This window comes from Neofelis nebulosa, chromosome 13, assembly GCF_028018385.1.
Source record: "Neofelis nebulosa isolate mNeoNeb1 chromosome 13, mNeoNeb1.pri, whole genome shotgun sequence".
Lineage (NCBI taxonomy): Eukaryota > Metazoa > Chordata > Mammalia > Carnivora > Felidae > Neofelis > Neofelis nebulosa.
The window spans coordinates 74,903,685-74,920,509 of NC_080794.1; the positions used below are offsets into that span (position 1 = coordinate 74,903,685).

Here is a 16,825-nt window from a genome sequence, read left to right on the forward strand (position 1 = left end):
GGTTAGCCAATGGGGCGTGTGCCCCTGGGAAGCACCCGACTTGGGTGGCCTCTGGACTCTGAGAGAGCGCAGCGCTCACAGTTGGCACCAATGTGGGTGTGCTTGCGTGCTTGGGCGCCCTGGGGTTCGCAACCACGTCCCCGTCTCTCACCCACCACGGAACGTTGAGAGGCCTGGCCTGAGAGCACGAGAAACCCCCGTCGGGAGCGAATCGGCCACGCTGTGCCTTCCCCTCTGCCTTGGGAAAATTGTGTGTCTGAGACACTTGAGGAAGTAATTACGAAATCTCTCTCTTCCCCCCACACCCTCGCTAGGATGTTTTCGTTCCGTTTTCCAGGGTGGAGAAGACTAAAAGTGGAAGCGTGCTTCTCGTTCAGGACTGCTGGGTTTGGGCGTTGAGCAGACAGGGAGACGGGTTCTCTGCTGTGGAGGAAGTTGGGCCTTGCGATCGTTTATTGGGTTGTGTCTGTCTATTCTGTCTGTATCCAGAAAGCATCAGGACTCCAAAAAGGAAGAAGAAAAGAAGAAGCCCCACATAAAGAAACCTCTTAACGCGTTCATGTTGTATATGAAGGAAATGAGGGCCAAGGTCGTGGCCGAGTGCACGTTGAAAGAAAGTGCCGCCATCAACCAGATCCTGGGGCGAAGGGTAGGTAGTTCCCTCCCTGGGCAGAGGGGGACGAACGGACCGGGGCCTGGTAGGTAGCATGACACAGTGTCCGCGTCCCTTCAGTCACGTCCTGACTCCTTCAGTGGTCTTCATGGAGTCAGGACCAGAAACCCACATTCGAAGGATCTTCTGAACGCCCTCCGCCTTCATCCTCCCCCAGCCCCAGAGAGAGCGCAAACGAGAGAACGAGAGAGATGACCCATCGGGTTTCGTTTCAGCGCTCCCGTTAGTGCCAGGACCCCGCAGATCAGACCCGTTTCTCATCCTCGGCCGCGGTGTAGTTTGTGATGTTTTGCATGCCTCTCCCCACCTCTGTGTCCCCTCCAGTGGCACGCGCTGTCCAGAGAAGAGCAAGCAAAATACTACGAGCTGGCCCGGAAGGAGCGACAGCTTCACATGCAGCTGTACCCCGGCTGGTCTGCGCGGGATAACTATGTAGGTGTTCGTTTTTCTCGGAACTAGAGTCTGTGGAGACGGGTCGAGTGTTCATCTGCCCAAAGGGAATGCTCCCTGCCAACTTGAATCAGGCCTCAGAGCCCTCCAGTCTGCCCACTCCTGGGACCAGTAGCATCTGGCCCAAGCGCCGGGGCGGGGGGCGGGGGGGGGTGTTGTCTTGGCTCCCAGTGTGGCTCCATCAGCGTGCCATAGTTCTTAAAGGAGGAGGGAGGAGACCAGGGTTCCGTTGTTCTAGCGTGGGACCCACGGGGCTGACTCGGGGCTGTCCACACCTTCTTGCCCAGGTCTTTGAAGAGACGTAGCCCTAGGATCTTCCTGACTGGGGCTTCTGTGCTTCTCAGCACCCCGGGGGCCTTACAGGGAAGACCAGGAGGTAGGGGTGGAGAGAGAGGGCTTGGTTCCCCACATGTCTTCCAACAGTCCCTTGGCCTTTAAGAGGGAAAAGCAAAAGTTGTCCGATGCCGTGGTGGCGGTACAAGTTGAAAACCTAGTTTGTCCTGAGAGGAGCATGATGGGAGGATCCCTGAAAGCAGCCAAGGGTCGTCACCCTCTGGAGGGGTAGATGAAGCGCCTCAGGGCCCAGGAAAGGTAGGAAGGGGGGCTGTGCCGAGTGACGTGCCTTCCTGGGCTCAGTGCCGTCTGCAGGATTCGCCCAGTTTCCCCTCCTGGGTTTTGGAAAACACTGTAGGATTGTTTCTACTTATCACCGGGGTTGTCATACCTGTGATTCCTCTTCTCTCAGAAACTGGCTCTCCTCTGGAGACCTCTGTCCCCTCTCCCTGTTATCTCTTGATCCGCAGTTTCCCCAGTAGCATCCTGGGTGGGCTCTCCTCTCTCAGTGGAGGAGATGTCTCTTATTTCGCCCCAGACGTTAACTCCACGGCATCAGGTTTTATAACGTGGTCTTGAACCGTCCACTCTTTGGGATGGGAAAGACAAGACTTGCCCGAATGCGAGCAGTGGTCCCTCCTCCGATTTCTTGTCAGTGGCGTGGAGCCACGGAGGATTCTTTCACTGGTCAGTGCTCCCGACCTAGCTCTCCCACGGACGATGTCCGTGGTGAAGACGCTCTCCGTATGTGGGTTGAGACCAGTTCAGTCGGTGTGGGTTGTGAAGGTAACTGCACACACAGCATCTGGGGACTCGGAGTTAAATCGGACGCGTTTACTCTCAAAGCCTACCTGCCATCAGGAAGCCAGACATCCACGTGACTACGTGGGCCCCGAGTGGCCGCTATTTTCTGCTTGCTTTAGCTGTTTCTCCTACCTTTTGACACGTGCTTGCTGCCTGCTCTTCGAAGGGGGTGTGGAGAACACTGAATGTTGGGCTTGACCCCCACGTCTTCATCACTGCCCCCCACCCACCTCCCTCTGAGCCCCCCTGCCCTTGGCTGGCAGCCCAAGACCGCTCCCCCTGGGTGCTGAATCCGTGCCGATGCCTCTCCCTGGAATGTCGGCCGTGGTCAGGGCCCTCGTCATTCACAGATGGTCACACACAGGGTCTTAACTGCTTGGGACCCTTTACATTTGTCCTCAGCCTGTGTGCCGTGGGGAAGCCTTTCTTCTGGAGCGGAAAGGAAGAGGAGGAGAAGGTTCGTGCTCACCCACAGGCTTGCTGCTCACCCCCACCTGACCTCGAGGTGGAGATTTACAGCCGCAGCCTCCACATGAGCGGCCGTCTCATTCCAGGACCCCTGTTCTCCTGGTTTCTTCCAGGGCAGAAGCTCTTAAGATTTCACCTCCAGCTTCTACCTGCTACAGACCCAATTCTTTGAGTGATCTAGGATGTTGGCACAGAGACAGATTCTGTTCTGCTGTCGATATCGCTTCCCCAGCAGAGATGGGGGTCAGGGTAGGGCCTTCACGTACAGCTTTGCAGAACGCGCACTGCACAACCCTGCAGAGTGCCGTGTGCAATCTGGTCTACGTGCATGGTGCCCCCTGGAGTTGGGCAGGGGGCCACCTCCACAGAGATACAAGGCCAACTTTGGGATAGCTCCCAAAGAATGCTGCTGTTGACCTCCCTGGGAGTCAGTTAGACAGGTATTGCCCCGGGCTTTTCTTGAAGTGCTTTCTAGGTTTTAGAAGGTCCATCAGGCACTGCCAGTGACTTCAGCTCAGCTCCGTATTCAGAAGAGGTTTAGTGTAATAAGGGAAGCCTCTGACAGGACTTGAGAGACCGTTTCATTTTTAAAATTTTGTTTGTTTATTTTGAGAGAGAGTGTGCGTGCAAGTTGGGGAGGGGCAGAGAGAGAGGGAGAGAGCGAGAATCTCTTTCAGCTGGGAGCTCAGAGCCCGATGTGGGGCTCAAACTCACAAACTGGGATCATGACCTGAGCTGGACACTCAACCGACTGAGCCACCCAGGTGCCCCAGACTTGAGAGAAAGTTTAAAGGTAGATGTAGATTTGGGGCTGAAAGAGCTTTATTTCTTGAATGGGGTACTGTGAGACTCCTGTCAACAATGGCTCCTTACACATGGCTGTGAACACACACACACACACATACCCTCCTCCCTCCCTCCTGTACCCCAGGAAACAGTCTGGAACAGAGGTCAGAGTCAAAGGTTTTATGGGTTTGACTGTGGTGGAACTTGTTAACCTGGGGAGTTGTCCTTAACTGACTTGACATAGAAGTTTCTATACGTTACTCTGGTCATTGTAAAGTCCAGAAAGTCCTGGAAAGTTTCCTGAGCCTCTTTCACGTTCCTGCTTGTCCAGTCAAGTGGTAACAGAAAGCTTTATATCACTCCTTAGCAAAAACAGGATTGAGGAAGACAGTCCCACGTGGGTCGTGGGACTGGGCACGTTCTGGGGCACAAGAGAAAACAGCATGGTCCCGTAGTGCTCTCTAATGTGTAACCTAAACTGACAGCTTTCCATGGGGACTAGAGCCTCCGACCACCTTTCAGAATATATCCGGGATATTGGAAACGGGTGAGCGCTGTATTAACGGAGGTGACCGCGAAGCCCTTGGGTGTGTGGGTGCCAGCACCGCCCGGAGTTGCAATGCTTTCCTGTGCCTGCTGTTCACTCCCGGCTCCTAAATACACTGGAACTCGCCCCTCCTGTCTGTTCCTAGATAGCCAGGCGGCACTTTGCTGCTCCCCTGGGAGGGGCCCAGACACAAAGATGGGCTGTCGAGGCTCGTGAGAAGGCCCCGTGAACTCCTCTTTTTTTTAAATTTTTTTTTTAATATTTAAGCTGCTCATCAAGGAACATGAAATGTGTCACAGTGTTTCAAACTCCAGGCCAAGACAGACTTCCCGAATGGTACGTGCCCTGAGATCTGAGAGAACAGAGGGGCTTTCTCTGAGAGAGACACTGTGGCCCTGAGCCCGTGGATGAAGCAAAAACCACGGCGTCTGCACCCTGAGGTTCTAGGGCCTCCCGGGTTGCCAGGTTTACCCCTGTGACTCGTCTTTTCTCTTCCGGACTTGCCATCTACACCTCTTGAGCACTTTTGGGCAGAGGCAACATTTAGATATTCTGAAACAGACGGAAGTGTGGGCCCGTCCTTTTACTGGTGACGTTTCAGACGTACCGGGCCTCTGACTCCAACAGATAGATCTGATTCCAGATCTACGGAATTCCTCCCCGTTCCCGTGCCACAGCCACAGCCACAGCCACCAGCAGGCAGTAAAGGTCCCAGGCTGGAGACTGTGAATGATCCCATGTAACTGATCCCCTGTAATCAATGAAAACCCTTCCCCAGAGGGCACGGGATTAAATACGAAGGTAGCACAGCCCCGTAGGTAAGCACTGTGGAACCCAGGCTGCCTGAAGTTCCCACCCTGGTACCGGCCTCGGCTAGTCGTGTGAGCTCAGGAAATTCACGTAACCCCTCTGTGCCTGAGTTTCCTTACCTATGAAATTGGAAGGGGGGCGCCTGGGCGGCTCAGTCGGTTGAGCGTCCGACTTCAACTCCAGTCATGATCTCACGGTTCATGGGTTTGGGCCTCGCATCGGGCTCTGCACTGTCAGCACAGAGCCTGGAGCCTGCTTCGGATCCCCATTCTCTCTCTCTCTCTCTCTGTCTCTCTCTCTGTCTCTCTCTCTGTCTCTCTCTCTCCTCTCTCTCTCTCTCTCTCTCTCTCCCTCTCTCCTCTCTCTCTCCCTCTTTCTCTTTCTCTGCCCCTCCCCTGCTTGCGCTCTCTTTCTCTCTCTCTCTCTTTCTCTCTCTCAAATAAGCGTTTTTCTGCCCCTCTCCTGCTTGCATTCTCTCTCTCAAAAATAAATAAGCATTAAAAAAAGAAGAAGAAAAAGAATTGGGGCACTCGGATGGCTCAGTCAGTTAAGCGACGGACTTCGGCTCGGGTCGTGATCTCACAGTTTATGGGTTCGAGCCCCATGTCAGGCTCTGTGTTGACAGCTCAGAACCTGGAGCCTGCTTCAGATTCTGTGTCTCCCTCTCTCTTTGCCCCTCCCCAGCTCATGCTCATGCTCTGTCTCTCTCGCTCTCTCTGGAAAATAAATAAACATTAAAAAAAAATTTTTAAAGAATTAAAATTGGGATGGTGCTGTAGTACCTGTTGTATAGGATGGCATGAGGGAAAAATGAGTCGATATGCATAGCGCATTTAGAATCATGCCCGGCACATAGTATGTGCTCAGTAAATGTTAGCTGCTATTACTAGTAAAGCCCCAATGAAAGCTTTTTTTTTTTTTTTTTTTGATTGAGTGTCAGGACCTCTTGGCTTTAATAAGGAGGAGATCTGCGTGGGGCAAGGGGGCTTTCTTAGCCCACATGGCCATCTCCACATTCATCTGTCCCTTGGCTGTGCGCTCTTGGGCCACTCCCAACCCTGTCCCTCCACACCTCCCTGAATCTTCCTTAATCCGTTCTTTTCTCCCCTGCTGTGGAATCAGATGCTCTGGGTCAGGTTTGAGGATGCACATAGGTAGGTGGGGAAAGAGGTCTTCCCCTCACCCTCTGCTGACCCCTCCTCTTCCCCTTCCGGGGCGTGTGTGTCCCTCTAGGGGGTCAGAAGCCCTCTGGGCGCTGTGGGTGTGGATGGAGACAGCGCTGTGCTCCCCTCTTTCTGCCTGCCTTCCAGGGGAGCCCAGATGCCCTCTCCCGTCTGTTTCCTGAAATAATTGCTTGCATTTCATCTCTTCATCCAGGGGAAGAAGAAGAAGAGGAAAAGGGACAAGCAGCCAGGAGAGACCAATGGTAAGTTAGAACGAGGAGGAAGGAGGAAGGAGCGGTACTTACGAGGACCACTCTTTAACGTTAGGTTTCTCTCTGGGGGAGGCAGGAGAGACTCAAGGCCAGGAAGATGTGGGGGAACCCATCTTAGCCAGCCTTTTTTGTTTATGCATTTTAATTAATTGCTTCGTGACTGCCCTTTTAAAGCTAGTAACATTCATTGTTGCATGAAAAGCACATTGTAATTCTAGTGGAATGTGTTTTAAAGTAACTGCAGAGCCTGGAACAGGAGGGAGGGAGGCATGCCTGTGCGGGACGTATGCAGTCTGCTTATTTTGTGTGTGTCTGTGTGTAGGGATGAGGAAGGGGCCGCGGGAGGAGGAAGGGGTGTGTGTGAGTGTTTGATATTAACTGGGCTGTTCCTGAATGTTCTGATGCATGCCTTTACAGTGGTAAATTGCACCCGATTTAAATTAAGGAGGTTTGTCATTCTCTAGAAGAAATTAGAAATACTGCATAGGCAATCTCAGAAGGTCCCCTTGGAGAAGGCCAGGCTTTTACAAACAACAACAACAATTTTGAAGGCTTTGTATAATTTGTTCTTTTTTTTCAGAACACAGCGAATGTTTCCTAAATCCTTGCCTTTCACTTCCTCCGATTACAGGTGCTAATGTCATTTTGAGTCATTAAAATAGTCGATAAACTGTTTTTTAATTTTTCTTGCCATTATAGTTTTATTAACATTAAACACGTATGACATTTGAACATCCTTTAAAATGACCATCTACACGGTTTCGTATGTTTCGGTAGATTTTTTTTTTTTTTTCAGTTGCTTTTGTTGTTTTTTTTTTTTTTTTTTTTTTTGGTTTTTTTTTTTTTAATTTAATTTAACTTTTGCTTTGTTTATTTATTTATTTTCCCCATAACAGTTGTTTAAGCAGTGATGACAGTGACTTAGTGTTGAACTAACTGTGCAAATTGAATATGCAGTATTTCTTTAAAAGAGACTGGTTAAAACAAAAACAAAAACAAAAACAAAAACCAACCAAAATGGAAGGAATTCAGTAATAAACCTCCTTAATCTAATGGCATTTTCCGTTGCTCCCACTAAGTTTTCTCACGCAAGCATGCATTCGCAGTACGATTATTTTCTCCTTCGCTTTTTTTTTATTTTAGTTTTTTTCTTCCTTTTGCTTTTCTGCTCATAATTTGCAAACCCACTAGCATTTTACTGACTGTACCTGCTTAAAAGCTGCTATGAGCTTCTGACTAACCCTGAACAGCTCATTCACACTGCCTGTTCACCATCATTTGTTCTTCTGTTTAATAGTAATGAAAATCGGTTTAAAAAAAAAAAAAGAAAAGAATAAAAAACCATTTCAAAAGCTGCAATATCCCAGTACCACAACCCTTTTCTTTCTTTATTTCTTTCTGTTTTGTTTCGTTTTGTTCTGTTTTTATTTGTAGTTGTTTTTTTTTCTTTTAAACTGTTGTACTCTGAGAAGAGAAAAGCATGTTACAAACTTAATTCCCTCCTTCGCTTTATTTTCTTCTTTAAGAAAAACAAATTGAGAGAGAGCTAGAACCAAAAGAAAAAGAAAAAAAGAAAAAAAAGGAAAGCAGAACCAAAAGAGGAAAACTATTACTTAAAATTCCGTTTTTCAGTATCTAACTTCCCTTTATCCGTTCAAAACGAATCGGAGAGACAGTCCTTAAAGAAGGGATACTGCAGCTTTATTTGCAACAGCTAATGTCACCAGTTGAATAAGAATGTGATTTTTACCTTTTTTTTTTTTTTTTCTAATTAAAGAAAGTTAAAAATCGAAAGTCGATATTTTGTAATTAGTAACCAGGTCATTGATTTATTCCCTTTTTTATTTTTATTTTTTTCTTATTTGTATCTTTCTCTCCCCCCCCTCCCTCTTTCCCCCTCTCTCTCTCCCTCTCTCTCTCCCACGTCCTCCTCCTCTGCTCGCTTCTCTCTTGAACTCATTCAGACCTGAGCGCTCCTAAGAAATGCCGAGCGCGCTTTGGCCTTGATCAACAGAATAACTGGTGCGGCCCTTGCAGGTGTGTATAGATTTCCCAGATTCGCTGTGCTGGTTTGCAGCTGGTCTATTCGGTCCTTTTCTCCCCCCTTCTCTGGCCTGTTGCTTTGTAGCTCTGTGTGTTGGTCTTAGGAGACACGAGGGTGTGGGACACTGCTCTGTGAGGGATGTGCTTTTTCTCCCCGCTGCTGCTAGCCAAAATGCCACTGTAAAACAGCATCATTTGTGCCTCCTCGGGTCAGCGACAGCCAGCCCCAGCGCGCCCCCTCCCAGGGACTGTTGCCTGCCAGCCCCCTTCCTCCTGACAGTCCAGGATGGGGCTCAGTGACATCCATCGTAATCCTGGCCTAGGTAGAAGCCAACAACGTCACCTTTTCCCCTCCTTCTCTCTCTATTTTTATTTATTTCTCCTTGTTGTTTTTTGGTTTCTGGTTGTTGTTTTCTTTTTTTTTTTTTTTTTCCGTGTGTGTGTTTTATCGTTTCGTTTTTTTGGTTTTTTTTTTTTTTTCCTTTTGACTCATAGAAGTCTTTTTCTTTCATGTCCTTGGTGAGGAAAGAATCAAATAGAACCGAGGTGCTAGAGAAGACGAGTCAGCTGTAGCTGAGAGGACACATCCAACCGAGCATGACCCACCATTGTGTTGTATTTTTTGTGTTTACCTTATGCTAACAGATGCAAATACTCCAAAGAAGTGTCGGGCACTGTTCGGGCTTGACCGACAGACTTTATGGTGCAAACCATGCAGGTATATTACCACTGTGAGGCCTTTGGGAAAATCAAAGCATTCTGTCCTTCTGATACCTTAGTGTGTCAATGTATTTTGACCTCATTCCCATCTACTTCCCCCCCCCCCCCCCCCCCCCCGGCATCAATGACTAATGATCCTCATCCTTCAAAATTTCCTTGCTAATTTTATGCCGTATCCTCTCCCCACTTCCTCTTTCTCTTTTCCCCCCCACCTTGCTCTTGCAAACCCCATATCCGGATCCCCGGTAGGACTGAGACCACAACCTTAACAGACCAGGACGGGCACGTACCCTTTTGCTTTGAAAGCCAGCATCCTGGAACCGGCCCGGTCCGTGGCATGCGTGCTGAGCGTAGAGAGCCACCATTCCCAGAGGTTTGAATGAGCTCGCACCTGGCAGCAGTAGCATCCCCGTGCACTTGGGAGTCGAGACCCTTGGACAAGGGCTCCGGGGCAGGCGTTTTTTGGTTTTGTTTTGTTTCGTTTTTCTTTTACGTTTCAAAACCACATGTCTCTGTACTACAGAGGAGTCTGGTTAGCTTGACATTGTTTTACAGTGCTGAAAAGAAGCGTGGCATTGAACGGCGTGCACCAGCTGAAGGGCTGCAAGCGACGAGTCATGCAGTCCCATGCTGCAGCGTTGCTAGCCTGCAGAATTAAAATATATATTGTATATACTGAGAGAGAGAGAGAGAGAGAGAGAGAGAGAGAGAGAGAGAGAATATATTGCTTCCAAAACGAATTAGAAGAGTGCAAATTAAACACCGTGTTGCACCTGCAGGTTTCCACCCAAGCTGTAATTTTCAGGGAAGGTGTAGGTACTTCCTTCTTGGTGGAGGGATACCAACTCGTCCCTGTCTCATTTCCTTTCCTTTACTGACCACCTTTGGTTAAATTTGTTGTTTCTTTGTTCTGATACAAGCAGTCTTTGAATTTGGAATATTATGATGGTAGGTATCTCAACTCCCCGAACACGCTTCCCTGTTTGTAGTGCCTCCTTGTCACGTGTCCCTCTCCTCCATGCCTCTGCCATGTGTTCCGTGTTTAGACATTAGATCAGATGTCCATCCCATTAACGTGCATGCCCACAAGTCTCCCGTGTCTCTTCCCCTCCCCCGATGCCTTACGAGGGACCGGCGAAGTGCCCGGAGTCGGCCAAACGTGTAGGGGAGAGAGGGCCCCGAGCATCTTTATTGAGACAGAACTCCACAGACAGCCCTGTGCCCACTGAGCGAGGATTCCAGGCCTTGAGAGAGATTCTGCAGTCACCCGTGCTGTGACATGGCAGTGTTCCCGGAGGTGACAGATACCAGTCCCGCGCAGTCCTGGGGTCTTCTGTGGGCAACAGAAAAGAGATTCGTGATGAAGTAGATGAAGAGAGTTAGGTACTTAAATTAGGCCTACCCAGGGAAGACAGGGCCTCTGCTTACCCTATCTAGGCAGCGAATCTGTGGCAGAATTTTATTTGTGCCGAGTAGGAAGATAATTAGCTGCGGAATCCTGTTCTGAGACGCCCTGTCATGGTGAAGGATTAGCTAATCGCGGGGCTCACTGCTGAGAGGGTTTCTCACGATCTGTAGAAACGTATGGCTGAGGCCATCGTGCCCACCTCGCAATATGGTGTGTTGCCTAATTTGGGGGTGGAGGGGGGTGAGTGGTGGTTTATGAAGACGAAGAAGCCCTTTTCGGTTTCAAAAGCACTTGCTTCAAGTTAGAGGTGACATCCCCCCGCCCCCGAAAGTTACCATTACTAGCAGTGGCCCGGACGGACATCCCCTCCTCAGACACAGCCTGCACCTTGTTTAAAGCCAGGGTGTGGTTATCTTCCTCAGAGGCCAGAAGTTTCGTTGACCTTTTTACAGAAAACAGGCAAAACCCAAAATCTTTGTAGCTGCCCCATAAACACGATTTTCAAAAGTGCAGCTCTGAGGGGCCGGCTGTCGGTACGCAGGCCGCTGTCCCTCCTCATGCCTCGGGGTTCTTTCCCCGCTAGGCACACCGTTAGAACTTTCCTGCTGGCCACTCTACTTCTGGTGGGGATGTTTTCCCTAAAAGCATTAGCAGATGCGTTTTAGCCGGTTGAAAGGGCGTAATTCCAAAACAGGATAAGGAAGAACCCTTGGCTTCCTTTCCGAGTAATTCCATGAGAAGCTGGAAGTGGAATTTTAAAAGGCCACCCCCTCGACTGGAGACGGAGCCCGCGTGGGGGAGGGCAGGCGGATGGGTTTTGCCCCCTGTTCCCCTCAACTTTTCCTCTTTGCCAGGATCTGGCCCGATGCTCAATCAGTAGGACAAAATGTGCTTTCAAGAAAGAAAAGCAGTTTACAAAATGAGGCGTTTTCTGGCCCGTCAGAAACGTGTGTGTGTTCCAACTGCCTTTTGCTCGGCCACCTGTTAGAAGGAGTGTCTCGCTGTCCTTCATGGTCTTCATGTCCCATGTTCAAAATGCTTCCACTCATCCCCTCGATGTAAACCTCCGTGTCAGAAGGAGGGCGGGAGGGTGAGGGGAGCGCCAGAAACGCTCCCAGCCAATCAGGGCTCTGCTCGCTACACAGGGTTTCTAATTTTATTTGACATTTGAGGACATTTTAACAAGATTCTGTTTTGAGCCCACCAAGTTGCTTTCCCATCTTTTTACTCTGCCCTAATATAGCATGGAATGCTGCTTGACGTCACTCCCTTGTTTCCTGTTTCTCCTTTTCTCTTCCCCCTCCTCCCTCCCCTTTGTCCTTGTTCTCTCTCACTTTTGCTTATGACCCGCCCCCCATCCCCACCCCGCCGTCCTCCCGTTTTTTAAAATGCATGGACATCTTAGTTTTTTAAGCATGTTTTGATCTGCAGGCTAAGGTGGTTTTAAAAACTCTGAGAGGCTTAATTATTTATCTTGGTTTCTGGGATGGGAGCAGAACCCACAGTTTGTTTCCGTCTATCCCAGAGGAGAAAAGGAACCTTTCCAAACTGAAGGTGAGGGGGGCTGCCCTCGCACCCCTAGAGTTCCTTCCCACCCAGTGGGGGATCAGGTAGACCCTGAGCCCTCCACCCAGTGGGCCTCCTCCGGGAGGCAGGGAAGGCCAAGCATGCTCCCTCCCACCCTCCCTTCCTCCCCACCCTCCCGCCATCTCGCTGAGTCCACACCCCACGCACTGAGGGGCACGAGCAGACACCTCTGGGGGCACAGACCCGAGGAGGAACTCATTACACCCCCTTCCTTTCAAAGGCCAGTGACATCTGACAGCGGCTGCCTTCAGCCAGGCAGCGTCTTCCCGCTTCTCTGGGATGGGAAGCCGGCCGGCGCTCACACACTTGTCGTTAGAGTGTTATCAGCCACTGTTTTAACTGTGTTCAAGGGCTCCTTAGGTCAGCACATTCCCTGTATCTGCGTTATTTTTATAGCATGAGTGGGACTGATGCCCGGGATCACGTTTCCTACCAAATATCATCCCATCGGACTGGGATTAATAGTAGGAAAAGCTTTGAGGTCACATGCTCAATTTCTTGAATCGATTTCCCCAACCTTTTGATGATAAGCAAGAGAGCCTCTGACATTCTCATTCCTGTTTCTTATGTAAACGAGAAGCGTAGAGGGGAGATTCTGGTTTTGGTGCAGGGCAAAACTAGGCTTTCCGGCTTAAACGCTAATCCCAATGACCCCCAAACCCCAGACGTTCCATGCTGATTCCCTGGTACTTCTTCTTCGTCGTCACTTCCTTACGACACGCTGCGCCCTCCGTCCACTGGCCTCGGCATATTGACAAGGGCAGGATGCCCCTCCGTCCCATCCTCACTGTCTCTCCTTCCAGCCTTCTCACTCTGGGTTGGGGGAGGGGAAGACCCCAAATCTTTAAAGAACAAACCAAAAAAAAAAAAAAAAAAACCAAACAAACCCAAAAATCAACTTTGAATCATAATTTAATCCACAACCTGCAGGCCATACAACCAGTTATTCTTGTTCCTTTGGATCATTTTCTGTTTTTCTTATTCTTCCCCCTCCCCCACCTTTGTTTATCCTCTTCTACCTGTTTTTGGTGGTTTTGTTTTTGTTTTTATTTTTTTGTTTTTGTTTTTTAATTTATTTTGTTTTATTTTTGTTCCCCCCCCCTCCCCCTCCTCTCACCTGATTCTGACCTCTCTTGATTTGGTGTGGTTCTTAACAGACAAGCCCAAAAGCTCTCTGGGCGCCGGCAGCCTGGCGGTGGTGGCCGTGGTGGTGGCGGTGGCGGTGGTGGTGGTGGTGGCGGTGGTGGCGGCAGTGGTGTAAAAACGTCTAAGCCTCTTGCCTAGCACTGCCTTCAACTCTGTGGGCTCGACAGTCAGAGTTGCATATTGATAGGAGGCGCCTGGGGAAGGAGCTCTCTTTCTCTTTTGCGCACGCACACGCACACACGCACACACGCACACACTCAGAGCACCAGGGGTGGGAACCGAGGGGGAGATGCGATGGGCCAGCCAGGGGACGTCCAAGCCGAAAGAGAAAGCACACAACTTGTCAGGGGAATCGCAGCGCGGATGCAGCCGCTTTTCTGGCACACGGGCGCTGCATCATCAATCCAGTCTAGTCTGCTCAGTGGTATCTGGGCCCGGGTGGGGTCGGGTCGCGGCGGCGGGGGGGCGTTAGTGGGGGGCGAGGGGAGCAGGTAGGTAGCGGGGGGGGGGGGGGGGGGGGGGCGGTGGCGCTCCACCAGTAAAATGCTGTTTGCCGGAGCAGGCTCAGACGGGGGCGGCAGTGAAGCGAGCGTGGCACCCCCCCCGCCCCCCCCCCTACCCCCCCCCCCCCCCCCCGGCCACGGGGCTTGCTGGCTCTTGGGGCACAGGTGACTCGAACTCGGCTCTGAGCAGTAGATAACGCTCTCCCTTGGCATCTTTGCCCCCTATTCACGGAGAACTCTCTCCCCCCTGTTTCTAGGAGAAAAAAAAAGTGCGTTCGCTACATACAAGGTGAAGGCAGCTGCCTCAGTCCACCCTCTTCAGATGGAAGCTTACTAGACTCGCCTCCTCCCTCCCCCAACCTGCTAGGCTCCCCTCCCCAAGACGCCAAGTCACAGACTGAGCAGACCCAGCCTCTCTCGCTGTCCCTGAAGCCCGACCCCCTGGCCCACCTGCCCATGATGCCGCCGCCGCCCGCCCTCCTGCTTGCCGAGGCCGCCCACGGCAAAGCCCCCGCCCTCTGTCCCAACGGGGCCCTGGACCTGCCCCCCGCCGCCCTGCAGCCGCCCGTCCTGTCCGCCTCGTCTCTGGCGCAGCCGTCGACATCTTCCTTACATTCCCACAGCGCCGTGGCCGTGGCCGTGGCCGGGACGCAGCCCCAGCCGCTGTCCCTCGTGACCAAGTCTTTAGAATAGCTTTAGCCTCGTCAGCCCCGGTTGGTTTGCGTAGTGTTGCGTTCCGCTTCTGTCCACCCCCCCCCCCCCGCCCCCCAGCACCCCACCCAGCACCTCCCCCCCCCCCCGAAAGGTTTCGTTTTGTACTCTTTTAATTTTGTGCCACGTGGCTACATTAGTTGATGTTTATGGAGTTCATTGGTCAATATTTGACCCATTCTTATTTCAATTCCTCCTTTTAAATATGTAGATGAGAGAAGAACCTCATGATTCTACCAAAATTTTTATCAACAGCTGTTTAAAGTCTTTGTAGCGTTTAAAAAATATATATATATACATAACTGTTATGTAGTTCGGATAGCTTAGTTTTAAAAGACTGATTAAAAAACAAAAAGGAAAAAAAAAAAAGAAGCAATTTTGAAGCAGCCCTCCAGAAGGAGTTGGTTCTGTATTATTTGTATTAAATACGAGCTTGCGAACCAATCATTTTACATCTGGTTTTTAAACCATAAGGGCACGAGGAATGCAGTGCCGTTACTCTTTTTTTTTTTCTCTGTGTGAAACAACTTTAATTGTGATGTTACTTGTTATTGTTTAAATGTACAGAAACAAAGGGTTAAATGTGTTAATATACCTTGTTCCATGGTGTTGTTCTTTTGGGGGGAGGGGGATGCTACTCAACCATTAATGGAATCACAACGCTGTTGGACCAGTAGTATTTATTGCTTTAGAGATTGCTTGTCGAACCTGTATGTCGTCCCTTTTAAAATATGTTTTCCTTTTTCTTGAAACTGTATAAAGTTTTTTTCCCCTTAGCATAAGCATCTTATATATAACAACTCATTTGTACAAGGTTTTTAAGTTTATATATAAAATGTGTATATATATTTTTTTGTTTCTCTTTTTGATTTTTTTTTTTTTTTTTTTTTTTTTTTTTTTTTTTGGCTGTATGAAACCCAGATGCCGCCAAACGGACATTAATAGTTGCATTTAAGGATCAGTAGCATTAACGGAAGTTGCTTTAAAAGCCATTATGTAAAACAAGACTTGAAAATTAGTGAGGGAATTTTAGCGGACGCTGTCTGAGCAGCAGCGGGAACCACCCTGTTTGTCCTTTGAACTCACAGTCGCCAGCCCTGTGCCCTTAGGGCGTGGCCCGACTGTGTGCAAAAGTTTATGTGCCAAAATTCTCAGCGACTTTAGCTTTCTCCCTCTTTTCGATGCTGTAATTTTTGTTCATCATGTTTTGCTGTGATGTTACATAGGTAGATTTGTATGTAGTTTTAATGTCACCTATAACAAGACGTGTTTGGTAGCAGATTGTCCAGAAAGCATTTTAAATGAAGAGGTATCAAACCCTTAGGGGCCAAAATTCTGTATATTAGATTACTCTTAAAGGAAAAACCAGCTGCCGCTTTTATATACACGTATCCCGTACGAGTAGGTGGCAAACTTTAAAAATAAGAAAAACCCTAGGCATGTTGATGTTGCAAAATGCTGTATAAAGCTGACACCTGTTCACTCAGTGCCATTGTAGTTGACATGAAGCGATTGTAAGACTGTCTCCGATTCTTCTCTGGTTTATTAAAATGCTAACTATAACATTTGTTGTGAATACTTTGGATGTTTCCTAACAGTTGTGCTGTTACCGTTCCGTTTTATGCTCTTATTCCAATTTCATTTTTAATGGTTTGGAAGCCATTTTTGTAATGAATAAATGTTCATGCTGTACAATATCTGTAGCATGCCGTTCTGGATTAATAAAAGCAACTTAGTATGTGCAGATGAAGGCTGGTCACTCGTTTCTGTGATTTGGATTTTGCCTCTGGGGAGGCTGAATCTACCTTCACCGGGACTACTGTCTTCCCAAGCCAGACCGTGACACCAGACCGCATGGTTGGTGTGGGTGGTGGGTTGGGACTCGGGTCTCAAAAAGTGGCCTTGCACTCCTCTGATGGGTCCGGATGGTTTCCTTCCCCCACTCATTCCCAGTGCCTCTGTGCCATACCAGTGTCCCTAGTTGGTTCCTTTCTGAAAGCCAAGCACAGTCCCAGCGTACATGGCGCTCTTCTGGCTCTAAAACGGCCATTCTGGGGACACCTGGGTGGCTCAGTCGGTTGAGCGACTGACTCTTGATTTCGGCTCAAGTCGGGAGTTCGAGCCTCGCATTGGGCTGTGCCTGCTTGGGATTGGGCTGTGCGCTGACAGGAGCCTGCTTGGGATTCTCTCTCTCCCTCTCTCTCTGTTCCTCCCCCACTTGTGCTCTCTCTCTCTTTCTCTTTCTCTCAAAATAAACAAACTTAAAAAAAAAAAAGATTTTTTAAACAGCCGTCCTGGTATATCTTAGATATCCTTCTCACGGTATCCCGCAGAAGGGATTTAATTTGGGATAATGACACGTAGTTAGTTCACCAGGAATCGATCTGAGACACCACATCAT

General features: G+C 49.5%; 1 protein-coding gene across 40 annotated transcripts in view; it reads left to right on the forward strand.

Moving 5' to 3' along the window:
- The window catches only part of TCF7L2 (transcription factor 7 like 2), a 202,539-nt gene extending 186,371 nt beyond the window's left edge, over positions 1-16,168 (forward strand). For 15 of the 40 annotated variants that reach the window (XM_058697786.1, XM_058697784.1, XM_058697785.1 and 12 more), the window contains 6 exons: positions 490-649; positions 998-1,105; positions 6,249-6,297; positions 6,887-6,937; positions 8,271-8,343; positions 13,971-16,168. In XM_058697786.1, coding sequence (XP_058553769.1) covers positions 490-649; positions 998-1,105; positions 6,249-6,297; positions 6,887-6,937; positions 8,271-8,343; positions 13,971-14,406 — 877 coding nt within the window. In that variant the 3' untranslated portion in view covers positions 14,407-16,168. Of the gene's footprint in view, positions 1-489; positions 650-997; positions 1,106-6,248; positions 6,302-6,886; positions 6,938-8,270; positions 8,348-8,994; positions 9,068-9,992; positions 10,019-13,970 lie in introns of those variants that run through there. The other 25 variants (XM_058697790.1, XM_058697796.1, XM_058697802.1 and 22 more) reach the window with 13 other exon arrangements.
- The last annotated feature ends 657 nt before the right edge of the window (positions 16,169-16,825 follow it).